The sequence below is a fragment of the Engraulis encrasicolus genome, chromosome 19, assembly GCF_034702125.1.
Source record: "Engraulis encrasicolus isolate BLACKSEA-1 chromosome 19, IST_EnEncr_1.0, whole genome shotgun sequence".
NCBI classification, from domain to species: Eukaryota; Metazoa; Chordata; class Actinopteri; order Clupeiformes; family Engraulidae; genus Engraulis; species Engraulis encrasicolus.
In genome coordinates, this window is record NC_085875.1 from 47,249,389 (window position 1) to 47,274,222 (window position 24,834).

The 24,834-nt window shown below is 43.3% G+C and overlaps 1 protein-coding gene across 1 annotated transcript in view; it reads left to right on the forward strand.

The window, feature by feature from the left end:
• Window positions 1-2,217: 2,217 nt before the first annotated feature.
• The window catches only part of ttbk2a (tau tubulin kinase 2a), a 35,645-nt gene continuing 13,028 nt past the window's right edge, over window positions 2,218-24,834 (forward strand). The window contains exons 1-9 of the mRNA XM_063223932.1: window positions 2,218-2,589; window positions 9,824-9,957; window positions 15,065-15,212; window positions 18,686-18,759; window positions 20,629-20,769; window positions 21,307-21,411; window positions 21,591-21,656; window positions 21,899-21,991; window positions 23,100-23,225. Coding sequence (XP_063080002.1) covers window positions 9,889-9,957; window positions 15,065-15,212; window positions 18,686-18,759; window positions 20,629-20,769; window positions 21,307-21,411; window positions 21,591-21,656; window positions 21,899-21,991; window positions 23,100-23,225 — 822 coding nt within the window. The 5' untranslated portion in view covers window positions 2,218-2,589; window positions 9,824-9,888. The remainder of the gene's footprint in view (window positions 2,590-9,823; window positions 9,958-15,064; window positions 15,213-18,685; window positions 18,760-20,628; window positions 20,770-21,306; window positions 21,412-21,590; window positions 21,657-21,898; window positions 21,992-23,099; window positions 23,226-24,834) is intronic.

The window sequence follows — 24,834 nt, forward strand, 5'->3', positions numbered from 1 at the left end:
TAGGCTACGTCAGCATATGAATCGACCTCAGCGCTCACTGCGCAGGGGCGCGTTCAACATGCCCATTCGTGACCCAAACTCATTTAGCCTGCTGTAATAAACAGGGAGCAACTCTGTAATAAAACAAACGTGTTTCATTCTAAGGGTAGGTATAGACATCTTTGTCAAGTTCATAGCCGATGCAGCCTACTTGACTTTTAGGTTTTTAAACATTGAAAAAGGAAATAAAAAAGTCCCACTGAAAACAGCCTTGCATGACATTTCTGAGAGTCAGGTATGTGTGTGGTTCACTGGCCAGAGAATGTGATTAGTTTAAAAATGTTCTGCTGTCACTGCAGAGATTATTGTTCATCACTTTTTGAGAGCGTTAGTCTCATAGACATGCATCATTCACTGTGGTCTGGCCAACTTGCCTTGTAAACCCATTTGTCAGAAGGTGGGCCTCACCCACGTCCATGAAATGTCTCTGTATGCTATAGGTTTAAGCTTCAGTCAATCAGGTCACTTTCCTTTCTTTTACTACCTTAGTCAGATTTTCTTATGGAAAGCTTTTTTTTCTCTCCCACAACACTTGTTCGGGGATGTGAGCCAAAAGTTAGGCGTACATGTGTCAATTTCTGACGGCGAACCACCACAAAAGAGAGTAGGCCTATATCACTGTTCTGTTATAGGCCTATTGCCAAAAATACATCATGGCAACATTGCTATGACACATTCCAGAGAGCCTTAAAAGATCACTATGTAAGATTTTTTTTATAGTTTATTTCCAGAAGTCATCCTTCCCATTCACAAAACCTTTTTCATGAATACTTACCACCATCATCAAAAAAAGTGTTTGTTATGACTGGAAAAATGGCTCTCTATATACATGAAAAGGGGGCATCTTCTCCATGGTCCGCCATTTTGAATTTCCAGAAATATAGATTTTAGCTGCAGAATGTGCTATTTCTGGTCCCACTAGTAAGTATTAGTTTATTATTCAGTAAATATTCATGAAAAGATCAAATATGGTAGTAGACAGCACAGTTTCAATGAGCAGTATAGTTGCAGTACCCATTCTGGCTGCTACAGATTAAAGGTGCACTGTGCAGGAAATGGTAAAAAACAAAAAAAAAGGTACTGCAACTATGGTGCTCATTGAAACTGGGTTGCCTATTGCCAAATTTGATATTTTCATGAAAGTTTATTCAGTAATAAACTAATATTTTCTAGTATGGCCCAATTACAGTCATTTTGGCAGCTAAAAATGGCTATTTCTGGAAATTCAAAATGGCGGACCATGGAGAAGAGCCCTCTTTTCATGTATGAAACGTGCAATTTTCCCAGTCATAATGAATATTTAGAATTTGATGGTGTTGGTAAGTATTCATGAAAAAGGTAACATTAGTGAATGGGTGAATGGGTAGCATGAATTCTGAAAATAAACAACTAAAAATATTACACAGAGCACCTTTAAGACATAGCTATTACAATTTGGCGACAGTAGGCCTAAGGTTATAACATAGGTTCTAAGCTTATGCTAAGGATTAACCATGTGCTAATGTACTTAAAAAAAAAAAAAACTGAATAAAAAATAGAATAACCATACTTGACATATGCTCTTATTGTTCTGTATATTTCCTGTGCACTTTGTATCTGCAAGTGTTGGAGGCTATGATTATGTCCTCGATTGTAAGTTGCTTTGGTTAAAAAGTGTCTGCCAAATGCAGTGCAATGTAATGTAATGCAATGTAATTATATGGGTGTGAGATGTTACAATGGTCTTGACCCCCTGTGAGTTGACACATGCTACTACTAACATTGTATGAGGGCTGAAATAATCTTCTGGGCCAAATTAAATGACGCCGCAGGCCAGATGCTGAGTTTGACATCCCTGCCCTAGCCTATGAGACATAAGAGGTACATACTTGTCTCTGCATTAAGATTTTAATCATTGTTAGTTTACTGAATTTTACTTATTTTAACAGTAACATTTTCTGTTGATGCGTATTGTCTAATGAGCCTTTCATAAAACTAATCAGAATTGTGGAAATAAAATGCAGAGAAAAATGTTACCAAATTATTTTTTACATAAGATTTAGGTATCCTTTAGACATGTTTTCCTTCTGTGTTTACACATTACTCTAGGCCTATTTTACGCTATTTATTATCTTGCTAGTTAGTACAACTATGATTACAACACACAGGGCAGATCCTCACATATGGAGGAGGAGCAGGAAAGATGATGAGAGTCTGAATCGGGAATCGGACAGCGACTGCGCGTTCATGCGGCTTGCTGTTGCGAGGGTGGATTGTATCGTGGACGAGCGCGCAACCAGGCAGGTAGTTCTGTAGTCAGTGCTGCTCACGTCACGGGTCCGCAGCAAGATGCTGTGAGGACAACGAGACGAAGATAGGGTCGCATTTGAAACCAAGGCATAGGCGATTAATTTAAATGCCAGAACACGCTGCGGTAAACAGAGACAGACTCCAATTCGTGTAGAAAATGATGCGCAATGGCGTTGCAATCGCGATTTGAGGGCCGCGTCATACAACCATAAGGGATTTCTAGCCACATCCAGTGTCTGCATCAAGAATTAAGCAACGAAGGTAAGGAAAGGAGGATAGCTTGCAAGATATGCCGAGTGTTCTGTGCACGCGAATACATGGGGACAGTATCCTCCGCAATGTTAACCGATAGTCCTGTAGGCCTTTGTACATAAAATGGTTGTCTTTCAAAGACATTTGCGCCATAGACAACGTTGTCTCGTGTGTGTTTGGACTGAATGTCAATGCACATTCCTAAATGTGCTGTGTAGCAACCACCATAAACGTCTGTGGTAGCAACCCAAAGCAGATCCGCTCAACAAGCGGACACACTCGACTAGAATTAAACCACCCTCGGCGGCTAGTCAGTGATGATACGCACAACGACAGACCAAACCGAGTAGCGTTTACTATTCAATAGGTTTAGTTATTATAAGAAAGTGCATAAAACAGGCCAGATTTAATTGCGTAACGTTAATCTGAAGCAGAAGTTAGCTAAGCAGTATGATCTCTGGCTAGCTTTAAAGCTAACATTAGCCCAAGGCCAATGCCGTTGGCTGAAAATTTACTAGCCATTTCTGGCGAGGCCATTTGCCATTTTTGACAGTCAAGTCAGGAGAGGCCAATCTAAGTGAAGTTATCATAGTTACTCATTTTCCTTTCAAAGTCACGATGAAACAGCTACGTTACCCAACATTACAATTTGTGTCGATTGGTGCCCTCAACTGTAGGCCTTTCCTGTTCGGGAAAACATTATTTATAGGTCAGCAGCAAGTAAGTTATGATGCTCATGTTCCGGTTGCAAACTAATTTGTCCGTAACACATCCTCATTTGTATGTTGCTATGTTGTGGTGGTAAACTCGTTTGACTTCAGTCTCCATGGCGCGTGCAGAGTACCTACACTAAATGGATGTGAATGACAGTTCACAAACAGGCAACCCGTGTGTAACAGGGACGGCGATGGCACGAGCCCAACCTTAGTTTGTGTTGACACAGATAATAAATTAGATTAAACTTAATGATGGCAGAATTTCCCTCAGCGACAGCGCATAGTTCTCGTGAGCGCAGAGACCACACACATTGTCGAGGAGTGAGAGGCAGGCCAGCTTTCAGGAATATTTCTCTGTCAGCCTCAGCTTCGGTGTTCACTGAATGTGTTTGAATGGATTTATGTGGAAACCCAGAACCAGAATAAGTAGCCTAGTTCTGCTGACCCATCTAGCAAAATCAATGACAACTGTCAAGCCGATGAAGCAGAGTGTTATTATGTCGTTATTAATAATGCTTTATTATAGGCGCAATAACATCACAGTGTTGTAGTTTGGGATATCCAAATCCCACTATAACCACCCCCCTCTCTTTTTTGTCACAACATTGCAGGAAAGAAGCAGAACCACAAGCTAGTTCACTCTAATTTTTAGTTCACTAGTTTTAGTTCACTAGTTCATATTCTGCATGTTGACATGGATTAATTCCAACTGTATTGCATGCTGAAGTGATGAAATTCTACATTTTTCCAGTGTGAGGTTTGCCACTCTTTCAAACTGGATGAGTGAACATCACTTGAGGTGTTCTATGGATTTTTAAAGCTCCTCTATTTCAAACTCCTAATAAAAAAAATAATAATCAAGCATTGTCATTACGAGTGGATACATTTTCCAGATACACTGTTACTGCTGCAGTAGCAAAGTCAGAGTGCTGGACACTGCTTTCTCCATGTTCCTGGATTGGCTGGATTCTGGAATATGAGTGATCACTCTCCATTCATCATCACCGTAATTTTTCACTCTGTCCAAGTCTTCCCATTATCTTGCTCCTGCTGCCAAGGTTCTATATCTATGCTGGGCAGTGCATACACGACTCAGCCTGGGGTGACACTCACTGAGCAGTGAGCAACACATCTTACTCATCCCAGTAGCCTCATGTGCTGTGCCATAGTAGCAATCGCCATTTGTTCCCTTGGATGCTCATCTTCATTCTTTACAAGGACTGAAATACTTACTTAGCTGTCATAGGCTGTTAACTGCAACACAGTGGATAAGCTTAGTGTTTCTTAACAGGGGCTGTACAGCCCCCCATGGGGCGTTGGGGAGGTCCAGGGGGGCGTTGGGAAGGTTACAGCTGAGAGGGGGCAGGGCTTAGTTGCCATTGAGGGGGATTAATCCATGTTCTCTTTTAATACTAAGGGGGGCGTTGGCAGGCCTATGATGATGTCAAGGGGGTGTTGGGATGCTTATGATGATGTCCAGGGGGCGTTGATTCAAAAAAGGTTGAGAACCACTGGGTTAGCTGAAATGGTCTACTCTTGTGTGAAGTCAATGTGTTGTGCTTGTGTTAGTGCCTTGCAATTTTGAGCTGCCCTAAATGTAGGCCTACTGGTGTATCAGGCAGTGCAAAGAATGTGTAAGGGGAGTTGAGTTGAGATGTTTAGTGGCCTATTGCATACATTTCTGCCAGTGGCATTCTTTGATTCCCTCAGCACTGTTGTTATGATGCAGTTGAGTGTTTTTCAGCAAAGAGTAGAAAGGCCTGTAATAGACTGGTAACAACATTCGGGTGGCAACAAATTTACACCAAGGACTGTCTTATGAAGGTATTTTCAGATCTCTTGTTACCTCTGCCAAGGAGGTTATTTGTTCGGTCACGTTGGTTTGTTTTTGTGTCTGTCAGCAGGATAACTCAAACAGTTATGAACGGATTTTGATGCATTTTTTGACTTGTTGGAAATGACAAAATGAACAAGTGATGCAATTTTGATGGTGATCCAAATCACGATCTGGATCAAGGAATTTTTCACAAGTCATATTATAGGCATAGGATTCCACAGCGTATAGATGTTATGGGATCAGTGACCCTATGGCCTTGGCGGAGGTTTGTACTCTGAGTGCTTCTAGTTTTTACATAATTCTGGACATCACAGAATATAACACCGTGCGGAATGCTGGACATCACTGAATATTGCACCATGCGGAATGCAGGACATCACAGAATATTGCACCATGCGGAATGCAGGACATCACAGAATATTGCACCATGCGGAATGCTGGACTTCACATGGCGGGTGTTAGTTGTGCTTTCCCTTTCTCTTTCACACCTGGCGCCGCTCATCAAGTGGGCGTTAAGCCTTCCAAAGGGAGAGCACAGTCACAGCACAGCACAGCGGTGAAAGCTGCCCTGGTTTGTTAGAAGCACCTGCTGTCTTCTCTTCCCATTCTTGGCAGTGGTGGAAAACAGCTGACTGAGATCATCAGGGTTGGATTGGCTATAAGGCATACAGGGCATTTACCCGGTTGACTCTTGAGCATTTTGCCATGTTCCTCCCTTCAATGCAAGGGGTATCAGTCCTCATGCCTCTACAGCTGACCTCCCAGAGTTTGATTTAAATATTAATGTTGGCTTCAAAAGAAAGAAGTCTACCGCACACTTTCTTGACTTTATGCTCGTTTTTTAAGAGCGAACAACGCGTTTCGCCTCAGTGCGTCATCAGGCTCGCTCAGGTATTACCTGAGCTCTGTCAGGTGTGGCTTAAATAACATCGTGTCACATGGATTTCTCTTCTTTCTTTAAGAGAAAACCATGTGACACGATGTTATGACAGAGCTCAGGTAATACCCGAGCGAGCCTGATGACGCACTGAGGCGAAACGCATTGTTCGCTCTAATAAAACGAGCATAAAGTCAAGAAAGTGTGCGGTAGACTTCTTTCTTTTGAAGTATTGAACATTCTACCAGCATCTAGGAGCTGTGCATTGAACTTTGAACTATTAATTTTGGCTGCTCTGGTCAAAATAGCTCGTAATAAATTAATAAAACTGTTGTCACAGCAGGCTTTATTGTCTTTCTCAATGCCTGGCACATTGGTCTTGACTGAAAATGCCTGGTCTGCTTCATCCCATTCCAGACCTGGAGATCGTTATGGTCCCCTATTCAAATCAAATGCGGTGCTGATTTCAGTATAGTCAGATGGGAGATCTCTGTTACACTGAGGATGTATGCCTCATCATGCTTAATGTGGCACTGTGGCTGTCCAGTGTCCACTCTGTGATTTATATAAACCTTTTGGGCTAGTAGCAACTGGGAGATATGGTTTCATGGTCCTCCTGGCCTGTCTTTCTCACAACGACAGTGGTGGTTGGAGTGAAAAAAGTCCCACTTCTGAAATACAGTATTTCTTTCTTAGAACAGGCGACCATTGTGAAAAAATGAAGCAAAAATGTCTGCACACTCTATCCTTTTTGTTTTTTTTTAATTGCCAAGATTTTGGCCAAGCCTTCTTCAGGCCCCAAAACACACAAGAGGAATGGACAGACAACCATTAACTTGCCACCAAGTGTGGTTGCCTGTGGTGGACATGTGCACTGTTCCTCCAGGGGAAGTTTTCACTATTGGTTGAAAAAACATACACTATCATAGATAGGACTTCACAACTGGCATGACACAGAGTCCTTATTAGTACGTTCTGACATGGTCACTGTCATTCTGGTAGCAACGGGGACCTTGTTTTAATGCAAGCCAACTTACTTCAGCTTATTCCATCAACATGTGATTGTATGATTTTGATGAATTCTTAAAAGGCGGCCCATGGTCTTCTTTAGCATGATGTATCTGATTATGTCTGCTGTGAATTCGGTAACTTGGGTTTGGGGTATCAGCTCTAACAACAAGGGGAAGCGGTAAGCTTATTGGCGTGCTATTGCTTTCTGGGCCATTGATTTCTGCTGGTTCTCTCCTGCCAATCTGGATGGATGATGAACAGATTGCATCTTCATTTTGCCCATCATGACTCAGGGGAGGTGTGTGTGTGTGTGTGTATGTGTGTGTGTGTGTGTGTGTGTCTGTCTGTCTGTCTGTCTGTCTGTCTGTGTGCTTGTGTGTCATAGAGAGAGAGAGAGAGAGAGAGAGAGAGAGAGAGAGAGAGAGAGAGAGAGAGAGAGAGCATGTATGTGTGTGTGCGTGCGTGCATTTGTGTGTGTTGGGGACTATGTGTGGTCCGTCTGTCCCGAGTTTGCACTTACACACACTTACACCCACACAGAGCTTCCCTTTCAGGAGGCTGAGCAGCGGGCTAATAGGGGATAGTGTGAGTTATTGTGGGAACAACAGGGGTGTCCAGTAGAGACTGTAAATGCACTAAATAGTTTGCTGAGCTGTCGTACAGACCATTGTGTCATCAGAATTGTGTTCCTCTTGGTGTCATGAAAGGTATAAGAAATTATATCCATTTGGGACATTGGATGGTGCTGCTTTTGTCCTCTGTGTTGAGTCCACCTTTGGAAACAGCGTCTTCTAAATGTAATGTTGGTTTTACTTGTCTTGGTCAGAGTTGACTTGAGTTGCTTGAAATAGAACCAAGTGTAGGTCAGTGGACACAGGATATGGGGTTATCAAATATGATTTTACTTACTGATTATTTCACCCAATTTCATCACCAATTATGTACTTGACATTTTTCGGGTGTTGGTACTATACAATGGCTTTGTAATGTCAATATGTCAATATAACAGTTACATTAATTTTTGACCCGCTTTCTGTGTTGTTATGACGTAGGGATTAGGATAGATGTATGGAGCTATAAGTAGTAGATATAAGTAGTAGATTGGCTATTTGTCCCACTTCCACTGTTTTTGTATGGAGTTAAACATCTTGGATGATGTCTTGCAGAGTAGAGACCGACAGCTGAAGAAGAAGGGCATTGCTATATAAAATTGCTTCTTTGGCAAAACCTGTGGTGGTGCTGTTATTGTTATGTAACCAATAGTGTCGCACATGGTGATGATACAAGAAATCATGGAGTATTTACACTCTGGCTGGAAAATGCTCTGTAGCCCTTATGTGATGATGAGATCGCTGGCGATACAATTTACTAGATGTATGTATTCTTTATGTCATGGTTATATTAAATCTCAAATTTCTTTTGTTTCAGACATTTAAGCATTTTCTATCTTTCACCTAACATGTTTCGACGAAACTTAAAGATTTGATACGACTTAATGTTTGCTGAAAAATCTCAACTACATTATAAGTAACAGCAGCTATATTGCACTGGGCTCCCACTTGTCCTGGAAAACCTTGAAATATGCAAATGAGATCATATATCTACAGGAATATGTGATTAACATAATGTAGCCAGAGACCAATCATAAAACAAATTCCAATAGTGATGGTTCATACATTTTATTGAACCTCAAACCCCTATGCATTACATATTATGTAAAATCTACCCTCATCAAGTTTGTGGAATAGGCCTATACTTTTCCCAAGGTCAAAAGTAGCAGATTTGATCTTTTTAATGGGATGCATTGAAAATCTGTTACTTATGACCTTGGAACAAGTACTGTATGTTCCACTAAAGCCATGAACGTAGATTTTTAATTTGTGATACAGAGGGGTTTGAGATTTGATGTCTTTATTTGACAGTGACAGTGAAGAGTATGACAGGAGAGGAGTGGGGGAGAGTGTTGCGGGAGGGTTGGGAAATGACCCAGGCCGAACTCAATTTGGGTCCTCATGAGCATGTAAGCCCAGATGTGTGGAGCTTAGAATCCTGGACATTGTGCTTTTAATCAACACAGAATGATACTTACTATTGTTTTTATTACCAGTTACCATGCAGACGAGTGTGTGTATGTGTGTGTCAGTGTGAGTGCACGCGCATGCGTGTTTGACTGACTGAGAGACTGAGAGACTGAGAAAGACTGAAGTGGGAGATGGAGAGAGAGAGAGAGAGAGAGAGAGAGAGAGAGAGAGAGAGAGAGAGAAAGAAAAGTGGGAGATGGAGAGACAGACAGCGTCAGACAGATGCAGGGAAAGGGTGTGGCAGCTGCAGCAGTCAGCAGCCCACTTGATAGTGATCCGCCTGTAGGGTTTAAAAGGGACGGATGGCTCTCTCAAGGCCAAGGCTAGCCATGTGCATCTGTTGGCTCCCTCACACACATGCACATACAGTAGTCTACTCTTAGCCCACAGAAGCGGCCATGACTTGTCTTGGTAGTTTTATCGGAAAGTGTGTTGGTTTTTTGACATGATCCATCTGCTGTTTTTCTCAGGTATAAGGCTGTATAAAATCTGCCTGCTTGCCCCCCTCTCTCTTTCTCTCTCTCTCTTTCATTCTGTCATTCTTTCTTTCTTGCTATTTCCCTCTCATTTTATCTATCTATCTATCTATCTATCTATCTATCTATCTATCTATCTATCTATCTATCTACAGTATATCTGTCTGTCTGCCTGCCTCTCTGTCTGTCCGTTGTTTCACAGTTTTTCCTCATGATGTCTCTGCTTCACTCCTTCTCTGTGCTAGGCGCTGATTGGTCCCTGATGCTGTGCTGGACTGCAGGTGGGCGGAGCTAGAGGACAGCAGCCAGGATGAGTGGCAGCTCGGAGCAGACGGACATCCTGTCCGCCGCCGTCTTGGTCAAGGAGCGATGGAAAGTGGTGGGTGGCTCTCTCCAAGAGGCTTACTTCTCTTTCTTTGCACCCCTCTGGGTACGCTCTTGTAGCCTCTTACTGCAGATGGGGTCGCCGGCGGACCTATTCACTATTTTCTGAAAATACTCAACTACATCATAGCAACATTGCTATGAGAGTGCAGAGAGCCTTAAGTAACAGATTAAGATATAGACATTACAATTTTGGTGACAGTAAGGTTATAGTATAGGTGCTTTGCTAAGGGGTTAAGTAAAAAAAAAGCATGATCTGAACAAAAAGTATCATTCTATGTGCGAGTCCCCCCTACAGTCTATGTTATGGTCTACTTGACTACCGGACCAGAACCAAAAGGACTTTTTTTGAAGAGCGCAACTCATTTTTTTAACTAAATCTTACTTGAGTTGTTCCTCTCTCTTGTATCTCCTTTCTTTTCCCTTCGCCTCATCATCATCATCTCCTTACTATGGATGGTAGATTAGAGTAGTAGATTGGAGTAGAGCTACTTTATTTATCGTGAAGGAAATGAAGGTGTCAAGCAGCATACACATAATAAAAGATACAGATAGTACACTAGGGCTGGGCGATATGGAAAAAAAACAATATCACGATATGGATTACTTTATATCACGATAACGATATATATCTCGATATAGCACTATTACATACGCTTTCAGTTATTCTCTTTGTTTGCTCTTTTTTTTTTTTTTAATGGATCATTTTATTCTTATTTTTACAGCTTATAGTGTGTATGTGACAACATGAAATGTAATTATATGATATTCAATTGTATACAATTGAAAACATTACTATCACGATTAGAGGTGCTCCGATCACCATTTTTTGGGTCCGATCACCGATACCGATCACCAAAAATCTTTATCTGCCGATTACCGATCATTGCCGATCACAAAAATGATTTCCTATTTTTTTAATAGCCTATTAATTATCCTTATTGAATACCATTTCTGCCCATAAACCAATCAATCTTAATTTGCACATGTCTATTATTAGGCTATTATTATTATTATTATTATTATTATCTTTCAGACTAGTGTTGGTAATACAGTCTACAGTATTAATCAATGTATAAGTTATTGCATAGAATAACTAAACTATTTAAGATTGAATTGAAACTGAAACATTACATCAAATAGTCTTCCACATACGAGAAAAAAACAACCTGTCGCTTTAAATGAGCAGCCTCGTGAGGAGAGCCCCTCCCCTCTCTGTCACCGTCCACAGTTGCAGTGCTCCACTACCGTTCTGAATCTCTCTCTCAAGTTTTAACCACATCTGTCGCCGTTTGGTGTTTCAGCGACTATCAAACTAATCGACTGACTGCCAATTACAACTTTGAAAACAATAATTGACATGTTTGTGCTGACAACGTGAAGTTGTCGCGTGCTGACCAAGGCAACTACACAGGTTATAACGTAACATGGCTCACTGGCGAGTACTCAATCGCAAATTACATTGTCACTCAGGTAAACGGCGCATGGATCGGAAAATCAGATCATTGTTGATGCAGATATGGTTATGAATGGTGGAAATGAAGGGGGGGATGGCGAAAAGTTATAGACAAGCAAAGATGCCTTCTTTTGGTGCAGTTGCAGCTGTGCAGAGCCAGCGCCTACATGCAGCGCCAGGTGTAAAGGCAAATGGTTGCGTGAGGAATTTAATATCTCTCGATCGGTTTTTTGATCGGCATGTTTTTCCGATCACCGATCAGGCTATTTTTGGCCATTATCGGCCGGTCATGATCGGCAGCCGAGCAATCGGAGCACCTCTAATCACGATATACACTTTCATATCACGATAACAATATATATTGTCATATTGCCGAGCCCTAGTACACATTGCAGACGGATCAAATTTCAAACGACCCCATGCACACTGTAGAGACAGTATGCACTGCTCTCAGTCAGACACAAATCCGTTGTCAGGTCAGGTGAGGTAAGTGGCTTAGGTTCATGCTCAAGGTTCATCTAACCAGAGCTACGGTATAAATCAACCTTTTCCATTACTAGCCAATTTCGCTATGTTAAATTTTACTAGCCTTGCATAGTCTACTAGCATACTAGCCTCCCTATTAGTCAAAGTGACTAGTAAGTGTTGTCTTCTACCAGCCAAACTGAATTTTCACCAGTATTTGGCTGGTTGGTTGCGGGTGTTCATTTAGAGCCCTGCTTGTAACACTTCCATCATCAAGCAGCACAGCACATCTTCTGCAAAAAGCAACACATCCTTGAACTCCTACACAAGAATAACTGAATGTACGTCTTGTTTCCACATTTTGCTGGGTCTTAAAGTCTTGCCCACTCGCTTGGCTGTGCCACTAATCCTTCACATAAGAAGTGCTTATCAAAGTTATGTGGTGGGCGTGTTGGATTATAGAGACTATCCTTGCCTGTGCCTTCGTCTCCTCAAGCCCCTGCCACGCACAAATGCCAAACGCCTTAGCGCTGACACACTCTCCCCTGGCCTGCTAGCTTTCCCCAGGGATCGGGGACATTTCCAGAGTCTGTCCCCCCCACCCCAGTTGTCTCGACGTGTTCAGTGTCAGAGACTTACTGTGTCATTGTCAGCGCGCTGCTATTTCTGGCCGAGTCTGAGCTATTTAGGGGCCTATTAGTTTGCGTTTTGTATGGAGTAGAGCAGACCAGAGGCTGCCCGCTCCCAGCCTGCATCTCCCCTCTTGGGTACTGCTGTGCACTGCCCACATTGCTCGCCTCTCCCCAGGGACCTCTGCCCTCGCTGCTGCCGCTGCCGCAGGGTGGAGGAGGCAGGGGCAAGGCCATAGGTGGAGGCGAGCAGGGCATGTGCCCCAGGGCCCGGGGGCCCTCCCGTATGGATGGTAGGGGTCCTGATTGTCATCTTGGCAGGCCGTATAGGTAGTAGGAGGGAGGAGGGCAGCTGCTGTGTCTCAAATGGTACACAGGTGCACTTTATACACTATGTTTCAGTGCGTATGGCATATATTGATTGGGCACTGAAACAGTGTGTCTGTAGTGCACAAGTGCACCATTTGAGCAATTGTCTTCCCCTGGGGCATTGTGCACAATTGTTCCGCCACTGTGTGGAGGGATCGGGTCAGGCAAGGTGTTGGCAGCAGGGGCCATGCCATGCCATGCCATGTCACGCCGCTGCTCATTTGGGGCTCATTACACGCTCCCAAAGCAATGCTACTACTCATCCTCCTGATGCAACCTCTCACAGAGAGAGGGAAAGAAGAGGAGGAGGAGGAGGAGGAGGAGAGAGCAGAAAATAGGTGTTCGGTGTGCTGAGAGAGAGAGAGAGAGAGAGAGAGAGACCTGGAGAGAGAGACCTGGAGAGAGACAGACAGAGAGAGAGACTTGGAGAGAGTGTAAGGAGAGAAAAGTAAACCTAAGTGTAAGGATAGAAAAGGAAATGCAGAGATAGACAACATAGGTAGGAGAAAGATAGGGCTGGAGGGAAGAAAAGAGGAATAGAAGCAGATAGAACAGGACGACAACGCAAGGGTTGCCCCGAGGTTGCAAAAAAATAGCGCTTGAAAAAAAAGAAATCCTGCATTTGAGTTTCAGGAACATGGCTACTGAAAAGCTTGCGTAATCACTTTGATTTAAAGCATCACAACCAAATCATATTCAGGTCATAGCACTGATGATGAAGAATCTGCTCCGTCACAGATTAGCTCATGCTGGTTGTGTAACAGAATTTAAAATATACAGCAACTTGACCGTTTAAATCCGTATAAGCAAGCCTTATGTGTTTGTGTGCGCCGATAGCAGGCCTGCTCAAATGTTGTATGTGTAATGATGAGCTGGATAAACGGGCTAGGCCTACTAATACACAGCTTTAAACCTGATGGTTTTATTTGCAAGATCCACCATCTACATCCCTGTAAAGACAGTGACTGTCATGACTGTTACCAGAACTGGAGCAGGGTACAGGGTTTTGGGAGGCCACACGCTATTCCAACATACCGCTATTCCGAGTCTCCACACCAACAAGGCTGTTTCCCGACAGCAACTGCGCTGAAGGTGGCTTACTGGGATGCAGCAATTTACGTGTATTTTTGATTTTCAAATTGCTACACGGATTTTCAAATTGCTGTGTGCCAGTAAGCCATCTCTGTTTTCATGCATATTCCCTTGGCATGTCGGTACAGTTGGATGTCGTAATAGTGGTATGTAGGAATAGCCCAGGGTTTGTGTAGTATTAGGACGTCAGGGGTGCCATAAACAGTTTAAGGGCGTTTATTCTTCTATTTTAGTGCTTTCTTTTTTATGGCTTTTTATTATTTTTCAGACAGGACAATACGAGAGAGAAAGGAAATGAGTTAGGAGAGAGAGATGGGGAAGGATCGGCAAATTACCTCGGCCGGAATGGAACCCGGGGCGCCGGTGTAGCAGTGCGGTGCCCAGCCGTTTGAGCCACAGCTGGGTCTACTATTTTAGTGCATTCTGTATCGCTGACGCTGTCATCCAGAGGTGTCAATTCCAACTCCAGATAGATAAATCCCTGCCACAGCCCTCCAACACAGGCCTCTTCACTGGCCCATAGATGAATAGATACAGTATGTAAAAGCTGATCTTCTTAGAACCATACATTCTCAGTAGGATCAGTTGATTCAGAGATGGTTGGATCAAAATTGTGGCAGGCTTTTTTTACGTTCTCATCCGAACTCTGGATTTACACCTCTGCGGTCTGTGGTCGTGAAATTATTCTTATTTCCAAAAGTCCCGGCAAAAAAGTTTGGGAACCACTGATGTACTGTATTGCGGCTCTCTCCTCATCCTCTGCCCGTTCATCTGCTCCACAGCTAAAGAAGATCCCAAAGTATTCACTAACCTGCCTAAGTCATTCCTAACACATAGGGTTCAATATGACATCAGTCCACCTTTTGCAGCTATTGCAACTTCAATTCCCCTCATCTGTGGAAGGCTGTCCACAAGTTTGAGGAGTGTGTTTATATTCATTTTTGAACATACTTCCAAAAGCACATTGGTGAGGTCACATACTGATCTGCTCATTGCTCCAGAGCTGAAGAAGAATGTTTCACTGTCACCTCATCCATGTACCGTATTTCAGCTCTCTCATCTCATCTTATGTTGTTTCCTGTGCTCCACAGCTGAAGAAGATCGGTGGCGGGGGCTTCGGGGAGATCTACGAGGCCCTGGACGTGCTGACCAAGAGCAGCGTGGCCCTCAAGGTGGAGTCGGCACAGCAGCCCAAACAGGTGCTCAAGATGGAGGTGGCCGTCCTCAAGAAACTCCAGGGTAACGCTCTTTACTATTTACTGTTTACTGTTTACTATTTACAGTTTACTGTTTACTGTTTGTTGTCTGTACGCTAGAATCATTCCAAACACATATCGAGTCATACACAGACTCTTGGGCAAACACGAACACAAGTCACACACAGCTTTGTGTCATGTGACATAAAATAGTTGCTGACAACCTTGGCCAGGGGTCCAGGGTGCCGTCTTTACCGTTTACTGTTTATTTTTCTGTACGAAAGGTGTTGGACTAACACATTTACACATACACTAAATGAACAATAGAACAAATCTATCTAAAGTCTCCTATCAGCTTTGTGTCATGTGACATAAAATAGTTGACTGGCAGCCTTGGCCAGGGGTCCAGGCCAGGGTGCCATCTCTGATTGCACTTGTCTTTTATTTATGATGTTTGCTGTCCCCTCCCTCAACTGTGTCACTGAATGGGGAACTGGTTCCTTCAATTAGGAACTGGTTTCTATCCCAGCACCATGCCCTTACTTACTCACTGCATTATAACAGCAGCTGTCAATATTGTGTGCTGTGCCCATTGTCACTGTTCTCTCTGGCGTGTACAGTTGTAATGCAGCCATTATGGAACCACAGAAGGTGGTTGAGACAATGGAGGGCTGCCATGCATAATATAGATGTGATTTTTCCGTCATCAAGTTACCAGGTTGGCAGTGTGTTGGCTGTATCTTGACATGCAAAGATAATTTCATGTTGCCCGTTTAAAGGGACGACCCTCCCCTTTTTAGGGGAAATTGGTTAATTTAACACAGTCGTCCCCAAACCTTTTCAGTGGGTACCAGTTTGGGAACCACTGATTTACTCATTTTACTCATTAAATAGATCAGTTTTGACGTTTGAGGTTTTTGGAACCATTCAGTGCATGTCCAGACTCAGCAGTAGCATTTCAGCTATTGTCGTAAATCATTGAGTTATATTGGTATAATCTGATTCAAAGATTTATGCTAAGCTAATGTAGCTAAAGGCCTACTGCCAGAGAGAGAGAGAAAGACCCAGAGCGTGTATGGCCTGAATATTCCTTTAAGAGGTAGTGGTCTAATGCTGGCAAAGGCATACATTACGATGAAGAAACATGAAAAAAACATTTTTGGACAGGCTGAAAAAATAGCAATCAGAGGAAGGGGTGGTCATGTGACTCATTCCAACCAGGTTACATTGCATTACTTTAGTTTAAACTTAGCCGGCGCTTTCATCCAAAGCGACAGTTATTCATTTTTAAGTACTCTACAGGGTATTGGTTACAGTCCCTGGAGCAGTATGGTGTTAGGTGCCTTACTCAAGGGAGTGGAGGAGGGTGGGATTCGAACCTGCAACCCTCTGATCTAAACCCCATCTCCTTCACCACTAGGCCATGACTGCCCCCAATAGTGGGTAGGCCTACCGTAATTGGTTCAGGAAAGGGAAATGGAAAATGGAGAAGAGATGGGGAAATAACAGGATGCAAAGAGGCAAGACCTGCTGAGTTTGAAAAACAGAGGGACGAGTTCATATACACACACCACCATCATGTAATACACATACTGTACCACCATCAAAAGTGTACATCTTGCAGTGTACAACCACCTCTGATTATTGCGCTGTGTGGGGCGCTCCAAAGTTTTCACAGTCTGAAGCATTTAGCAGGGGGCTTTTAACTGGTTCCAGCCCAGGGACCACCATTCAGATTGAGCAGTAGTCCACAGCATTCAAGTCACAGACCACCAGCAATATTGTCATGGACCACCAGTGCAGTGGGTCACGGACCACTGGTTGAAAAACAGTGCAATCCGCAGCCAGCAAGGCCGTGATGATTGAGTGTGACTTTTTGACAGCACAGTGTTCTCAGCCCTCGTTGCGAAGGGCCAGCCCTCCTGTACTGCTGTTATGCAGTACATGATGTCTATGGTTTTCAGAGTGGACACCCCCCCCCACCACCACAACCCTTCTTATGACCTCCCCTGCTGATCTCAGCAGACAGTAATTCCTGTGTTATATGGAATTGTCACTGAAGGTCTAAGTTTTGCGCCCTCCCAGAAGGGCAGACCTTTAGGGGGGAAGAGAGTATAATCTGACAGTTTTGCTAGCGCAGGCTTTTAGAGGCTAATGGCTTGAAAGTAAGTGCCTCAGATGGCTGATGGCATGCTTGATAGAATCCATTGTATGCATACGATCTCGGGGCAGCCGAGCGTGAGTTGTTCCTTTTTAAAAAGCTGCGGTTTGTTTACCATTTTCTATTGTACCAACTAAAGGGAAACCTCTTATGTCTTCAAATGAGACTTAGCTGCTCTGTCTGCTTCTGTCTTGAGAAGGACTGGGGAACACTACTTCAAAGCTCCTACCCATTGATCATATACGTGTATTACAGTCAGTGCTCCTACCATACCCTTTGAGGAGTAGGACTTTTTTGCCACTTCTTCTAGAATTATACTCAAACATTCTACAGCTCCCATAGACACACAGCCATCATAGGGAGAACTCAAATTTGTGCTAAAATTCTAAGCACTTTTACATGAATGTGAAATTGTTAAATTGTTAAATGTATCTACCAGTGTCTAATACCAGAGTATTAGATTATGGTGTGTTGGTTGTTATGGTTTTGTTTTTTAGTCAATATGAAGAACATGAGAAAACCTTTCATTCAACCTCTGCAAACCACACACACACATCCCATGTTTCTCACAGGGCTGTGTGGGCGGTGTATCACTCGTATCACTACATTTAATACAGTGCAGGCCCACTGATTTCGCAGTCTGGAAAGAGGATCAACGTTCCCCTCATAACTAGATCCGCAGGGAGACATCTCTCTCTCTCTCTCTCTCTCTCTCTCTCTCTCTCTCTCTCTCTCTCTCTCTCTCTCTCTCTCTCTCTCTCTCTCTCTCTCTCTCTCTCTGACTTCCCTCTTTTTTCATCTTCGGCCCTTCATCATCTATCCTTTATTCTTCTGCTCTGTCCTGGTTGTCAGACAGTGAAAATCAATGTACCCGGCTCATGTTACAGGGGGACGGAGGGCCTGTGTGGTGGACAGAGCTGCTGCTTCCTGTTAGGGTCTGGGGAATAACATGAGACCCAGTGCCCCATCACTTACCCCAGGAACACATTCCCACTAGTCTCTTATCAGCACAAGCCTGGATCAGTGCATCCAACCAAAAAATGTTTAGCCTTGAAATCCTATCTCATGAATTGAATTATTGCACACACAAAGCACACAGAGTTTTGTGTATAGTCTCTCAGGGATTTTTTAAAGTTAACTACATGGGGAGCAAGGTTACCTTGCTTGTCAGTCTAGAGTGAAGGTCAGACAGGCCAAGAAGTGTAATGAACACATGAGTATGAGTAGCGATGTCTATGCATACATACATGTACATGCCAGAGTCAGTTTATGCAGATCTACTAGAGCAAGTGGGATCAAATACTTCTGATACGTCTGATCATCAGCTTGTCTGTATTCTGTCATACCCCCCACAGGTAAAAACCATGTGTGTCGCTTTGTGGGCTGTGGTCGCAACGATCGCTTCAACTATGTGGTGATGGAGCTTCAGGTATGAACCAGTAACTCCCTCTGTGTTGGTTTCCCCAGCTTTACAGTAAAAGATATAGTAACGATCTATGTGCTACCGTTCACCTCTGCAACCTTAACTGAACTAGACTGCCTGTGCAGTCGCCTTCGACTGCTTAAGGTATATCCCCGAAACGCGACGCTTCCAGTCCCCAATCATTCCTACCACTCCCGTCCACCTTTTCATGAACGTTTATGATAAATATAAAATATAAAATAAATATATTTAATATCTAATATCTATACATAGATCAATGACGTGCAGAGGCTTAAAACCAAATGACTATTGTGAAAATGAAGGAAAAAATGGGGCAAATGGTAACACTGTTTTAATGGTTCACTATTACAGTGGATATACCACATTAGGTACAGTGTGTAACAATATTTAATACCACGTCATACCAGTGTGACACCATGTACCAATTTTGTACTTATATCATGTAGGCTATTTGTGTGTAAGTGGTATTACATGGTATTGCATATTTGTACACTGGTATTACACTAGTATTGCATGGTATTACATATTGTTACACTGGTTATTACACTGTACCTGGTATTGCCTATTTTTACACTGGTATTACACTAGTATTGCATGGTATTACATATTGTTACACTGGTTATTACACTGTAGGCCTACCTGATATGGTAGATTCACTGAAATGGTGAACCATTAAATTAAGGAGTTACCGGGCAAATCAATCCACCCAGTCAGAAGTTATGGGCCAAATAAAAATTCCACCATTTTGAAAGTGTTGACCTCCAAACTCGAATCAGTTCATGAACCTACCCTAGAGCATTCACACACCAAATCTGGTACAAATCCATCCACCCGGTCAGAAGTAATGGGCCAAACAAAAATTCGGCCATCTTGAATTCGGCCATCTTGAAATTGTTGACCTCCAAACTCGAATCAGTTCATGAACCTACCCTAGAACATTCACACACCAAATCTGGGACAAATCCATCCACCCGGTCAGAAGTTATGGACCAAACAAAAATTCGGCCATCTTGAATTCGGCCATCTTGAAAGTGTTAACCTCCAAACTGTAATCAGTTCATGAACCCACCCTAGAGCATTCACACACCAAATCTGGGACAAATCCATCCACCCGGTCAGAAGTAATGGGCCAAACAAAAATTCGGCCATCTTGAAATTGTTGACCTCCAAACTCGAATCAGTTCATGAACCTACCCTAGAACATTCACACACCAAATCTGGGACAAATCCATCCACCCGGTCAGAAGTTATGGACCAAACAAAAATTCGGCCATCTTGAATTCGGCCATCTTGAAAGTGTTAACCTCCAAACTCTAATCAGTTCATGAACCCACCCTAGAGCATTCACACACCAAATCTGGGACAAATCCATCCACCCGGTCAGAAGTAATGGGCCAAACAAAAATTCGGCCATCTTGAATTCGGCCATCTTGAAATTATTGACCTCCAAACTCAAATCAGTTCATGAACCTGCCCTAGAGCATTCACACACCAAATCTGGGACAAATCCAAACATCCGTTCAAAAGTTATCGCGTTAACACGAAATACCTTACGCGGCGGCGGCGGACGCGGCGGCGGAGGCGGTGCACGCAAAACCATTACATCCCCGACGCTCCGCGTTTCGGGGATATAATTAAATTACCTTCACAGAGGTTACATGCAGTATAAGTACCTCCATACCTCTTCAATGTTTTTATTTGCTTTATATAGTAGTGACCATCTGGGTCAGTCTATTGGTCAGACAGCCCATTAGTCGCACTGATGGGCTAACTGACCAATGACATGGAACCTCAACACCAGACACTTCACTTCACCTCACTGTGACTTTGTGTTTCCTGTGTGTCGTGCGTCAGGGTCGTAACCTGGCCGACCTGCGTCGCAGCATGAGCAGGGGCACGTTCAGCGTCAGCACCACGCTGCGGCTGGGCAGGCAGATCCTGGAGGCCATCGAGAGCATCCACTCCGTAGGCTTCCTGCACCGAGACATCAAACCGGTGAGAGACTTCAGCTGTGTGTGTGTGTGTGTGTGTGTGTGTGTGTGTGTGTGTGTGTGTGTGTGTGTGTGTGTGTTTGTGTGTGTTTGTCTGTGTGTGTCTGTGTGTGTCTGTGTGTGTGTGTGTGTGTGTGTGCGCGAGTGTGTGTGTGTGTGTGTGCGCGCGAGTGTGTGTGTGTGTGTGTGTGTGTATATGTGAGTGTGAATGTGAATGTGTGAGTTTGAGTGTGCGTGCGTGCGTGTGTGTGTTTGTGCTTTTGAGGTTGGAAGAGGTTGTTTTGTATGAGCACTTTGTTAGTTGGCTAGGAAGATTTCTTTTGTGCACACTTCCTTCACTATGACATCAAACCGGAGGGTCACCGGCAGTGTGATTGTGTGCGTGTGTGTATTTGTGTCTGTGTTTGTGCTCTTGGTTATGAATGTGATTGTTTTTTTTTGCATAAGCACTTTGTTCAAACACCTGGACTATTTTTTTGGTTTACACTTATTTGAATTGGCTAACTAATACTGTCTTTATTTTTGCCCATCTCGTTTCCAGTCTAACTTTGCCATGGGCCGCTTCCCTAGCACATGTCGCACGTGCTACATGCTAGACTTTGGCCTCGCGCGCCAGTTCACCAACTCCTGCCAAGAGGTCCGACCGGTAGGTGCTTCGGCCAAAATATGTGTTTTCTGTGGGTGTTGGTCGTGTGCCATCACCACATGATGCCCAGTGAATATTAAAGGAACTGGATGTTTTAGTTGTTCACTGCTAAATTAAAGGGGAGCATATGCTCTATGCGGGCACAACATGATGAAATTCTTTTTTTTTTTTTTTTTTAGCCCAGACCAATGGCAGGATTTCGAGGCACTGTACGATATGCTTCAGTCAACGCACATAAAAACAAGGTAAGGTATTCTTTTACTGCTATCCTACTATAGACAGTACGTATCTGATTGTGCCGTTTTTAATTTCTGCTTCCCAAGAGCCTACCCAGGATCACCCAATCTAAGACTATTACATCGATTATTATATATCATTGTTATACCTTTTACAATATTACTTAATTGAATTAATTTATAGTTTGCAAAGCATGATTATTACGTGTGTGCTTCCAATACCTTATGTGCTGCCCTTATGTGCTCTATAGGAGATGGGCCGGCATGATGACCTGTGGTCCCTGTTCTACATGCTGGTGGAGTTTCTTGTGGGTCAGCTGCCGTGGAGGAAGATCAAGGATAAGGTATAGCATCACCGTGGTTGCACCATTGTTGCCAGATTGGGCAGTTACCGGCTTGGGATTTCTGTGGGTAAAATCGGTCAAAAACGGGCATTGGGCGGGTTTTTCTGTAGATTTATGGCCATAGAAATCAATACAATTTGGTTCAAGTTGGGCAGGATTTAGTGCCTCTAGGTGGTTTTTGAATAGCGTTTGGGCTGGAAATGGTTACACACAACACTGTGTTGCACTACATGGTTTTAGAGAGAGTAGAAGTCCGCACACTGCAGCTCCGCATGTAAGGTTTATTCAAGACATACGCAAGATGGTGACACATGCCTGATGAAGACCCTTGACGAGCTGCAATGTGCAGACGTCTACTCTCTTCATTGTTAGATTCGCCTTCACCTGCTCCTGGCCTCAGTGAGGTGGGATGTGCATGCTTTTAGTCTTCTGAAGATTTTGTACACTTCATGGTTTAAAGGGTATGCCACTATTTTGGGGCTTAATACAGTTAAAATCGTTGGCTGGGGTTTATAAAGGTGGTAAAGTGTCTTATTTTTCATGTTAAGCGTTGTCTTGCTTTAAGACAAGTTAAAAGAGGGAATATGTTGCTAAGCTAGTGAAAGTCAATGTATCCGTGTAGCATTGTAGCATGCTACATGGATACATTGACTTTCACTAGCTTAGCAACATATTCCCTCTTTTAACTTGTCTTAAAGCAAGACAACGCTTAACATGAAAAATAAGACACTTTTCCACCTTTATAAATCCCAGCCAACGATTTTAACTGTAATAAGCCCCAAAATAGTGGCATACCCCTTTAATGATAGGAAGCGAAACCGATGTCCAGTGCAACAAAGCCAATCGTATTTTGGTGTCCATTCAGATTGATGTAACATTCAGCCCAGGTTTTAGTTTCCAGTGGAAAAATACGGACAGGGATACAGGACGGAAGTAAAAACCGTGACCTGCAAATAGTCAAAACTCAAGACAAAAGACAAAGGAATCAGCGACAAGCACAATGGAATGAGGCATATGTTTAGTAGAGCGTGTGGTTTGTGACAGTGATTTGTGTTTTATTCATGTGCCTTTTTGTGAGTGGTTTTATTTGTGTGTGTTCACCGTACAGGAGCAGGTTGGAAAGCTGAAGGACACTTATGACAACCGGCTCATGCTCAAGCACCTGCCAGCGGAGTTCAGCATCTTTCTGGACCACATCAGCACCCTGGACTACTTCACTAAACCCGACTACGAGGTAACGCATTGACATTGTTTTTCTAAATGTTTTTGGACTTTCATACCTTTATTTAGGGCAGGACAGTGAAATCGTGTGACAGGAAATGAGTGGGGGAGAGCGAGGGGAGAGATTGGCAAAGGACCTTGGGTCAGAATTGAACCCCAGGTTGCTGGTGTAATGGTACGGTGTCTGAGCTCATTGAGGCACCGTCCCCCCAAAGCAACTTACAGTTATTACAGGGTATTGGTCAGTAGCGTAACTATAGGCGGTGCAGCAGGTGCAGTCGCACCGGGGCCCGCGACCACTGAGGGGCCCGTGAACGCCACGGCCCCCCTGTGTTCACGTTGTTAATGGATACTCAAAGCACCCAGTGCGCTTTCACAACTTGTCCAGACACTACTTATAGAGCTAGAGGTGCTCCGATCACCATTTTTTGGCCCGATCACCGATACCGATCACCAAAAATCTTTATCTGCCGATTACCGATCATTGCCGATCACAAAAATGATTTCCTATTTTTTTAATAGCCTATTAATTATCCTTATTGAATATCATTTCTGCCCATAAACCAATCAATCTTAATTTGCACATGTCTATTATTAGGCTATTATTATTATTATTATTTTTATTTTTATTATTATTATTATTATCTTTCAGACTAGTGTTGGTAATACAGTCTACAGTATTAATCAATGTATACGTTATTGCATAGAATAACTAAACTATTTAAGATTGAATTGAAACTGAAACATTACATCAAATAGTCTTCCACATACGAGAAAAAAACAACCTGTCGCTTTAAATGAGCAGCCTCGTGAGGAGAGCCCCTCCCCTCTCTGTCACCGTCCACAGTTGCAGTGCTCTACTACCGTTCTGAATCTCTCTCTCAAGTTTTAACCACATCTGTCGCCGTTTGGTGTTTCAGCGACTATCAAACTAATCGACTGACTGCCAATTACAACTTTGAAAACAATAATTGACATGTTTGTGCTGACAACGTGAAGTTGTCGCGTGCTGACCGAGGCAACACAGGCACTGGCGAGTACTCAATCGCAAATTACATTGTCAGATAAACGGCGCATGGATCGGAAAATCAGATCATTGTTGATGCAGATATGGTTATGAATGGTGGAAATGAAGGGGGGGATGGCGAAAAGTTATAGACAAGCAAAGATGCCTTCTTTTGGTGCAGTTGCAGCTGTGCAGAGCCAGCGCCTACATGCAGCGCCTGGTGTAAAGGCAAATGGTTGCGTGAGGAATTTAATACCTCTCGATCGGTTTTTTGATCGGCATGTTTTTCCGATCACCGATCAGGCTATTTTTGGCCATTATCGGCCGGTCATGATCGGCAGCCGAGCAATCGGACCACGTCTACCGAGGCAGACTCCCACAAGACGGTGGGAATTTAGAGCATTAAATCAATTGCAAATTGGCACTTTTAGTTACTATATTCCTATAGGTCATTACATGGGCAGTCAAATTATTCAGACAAATGTTTCAAATAGCAATAAAGGTAACACATGAACGCTATATTTGTGCATTTTATTTTTTACATTGCGGCCAGGAATTGTGGGATATATATTTTCATACACTATCATTGGCTGTATGTAAACAGGGAGCGCGAGTC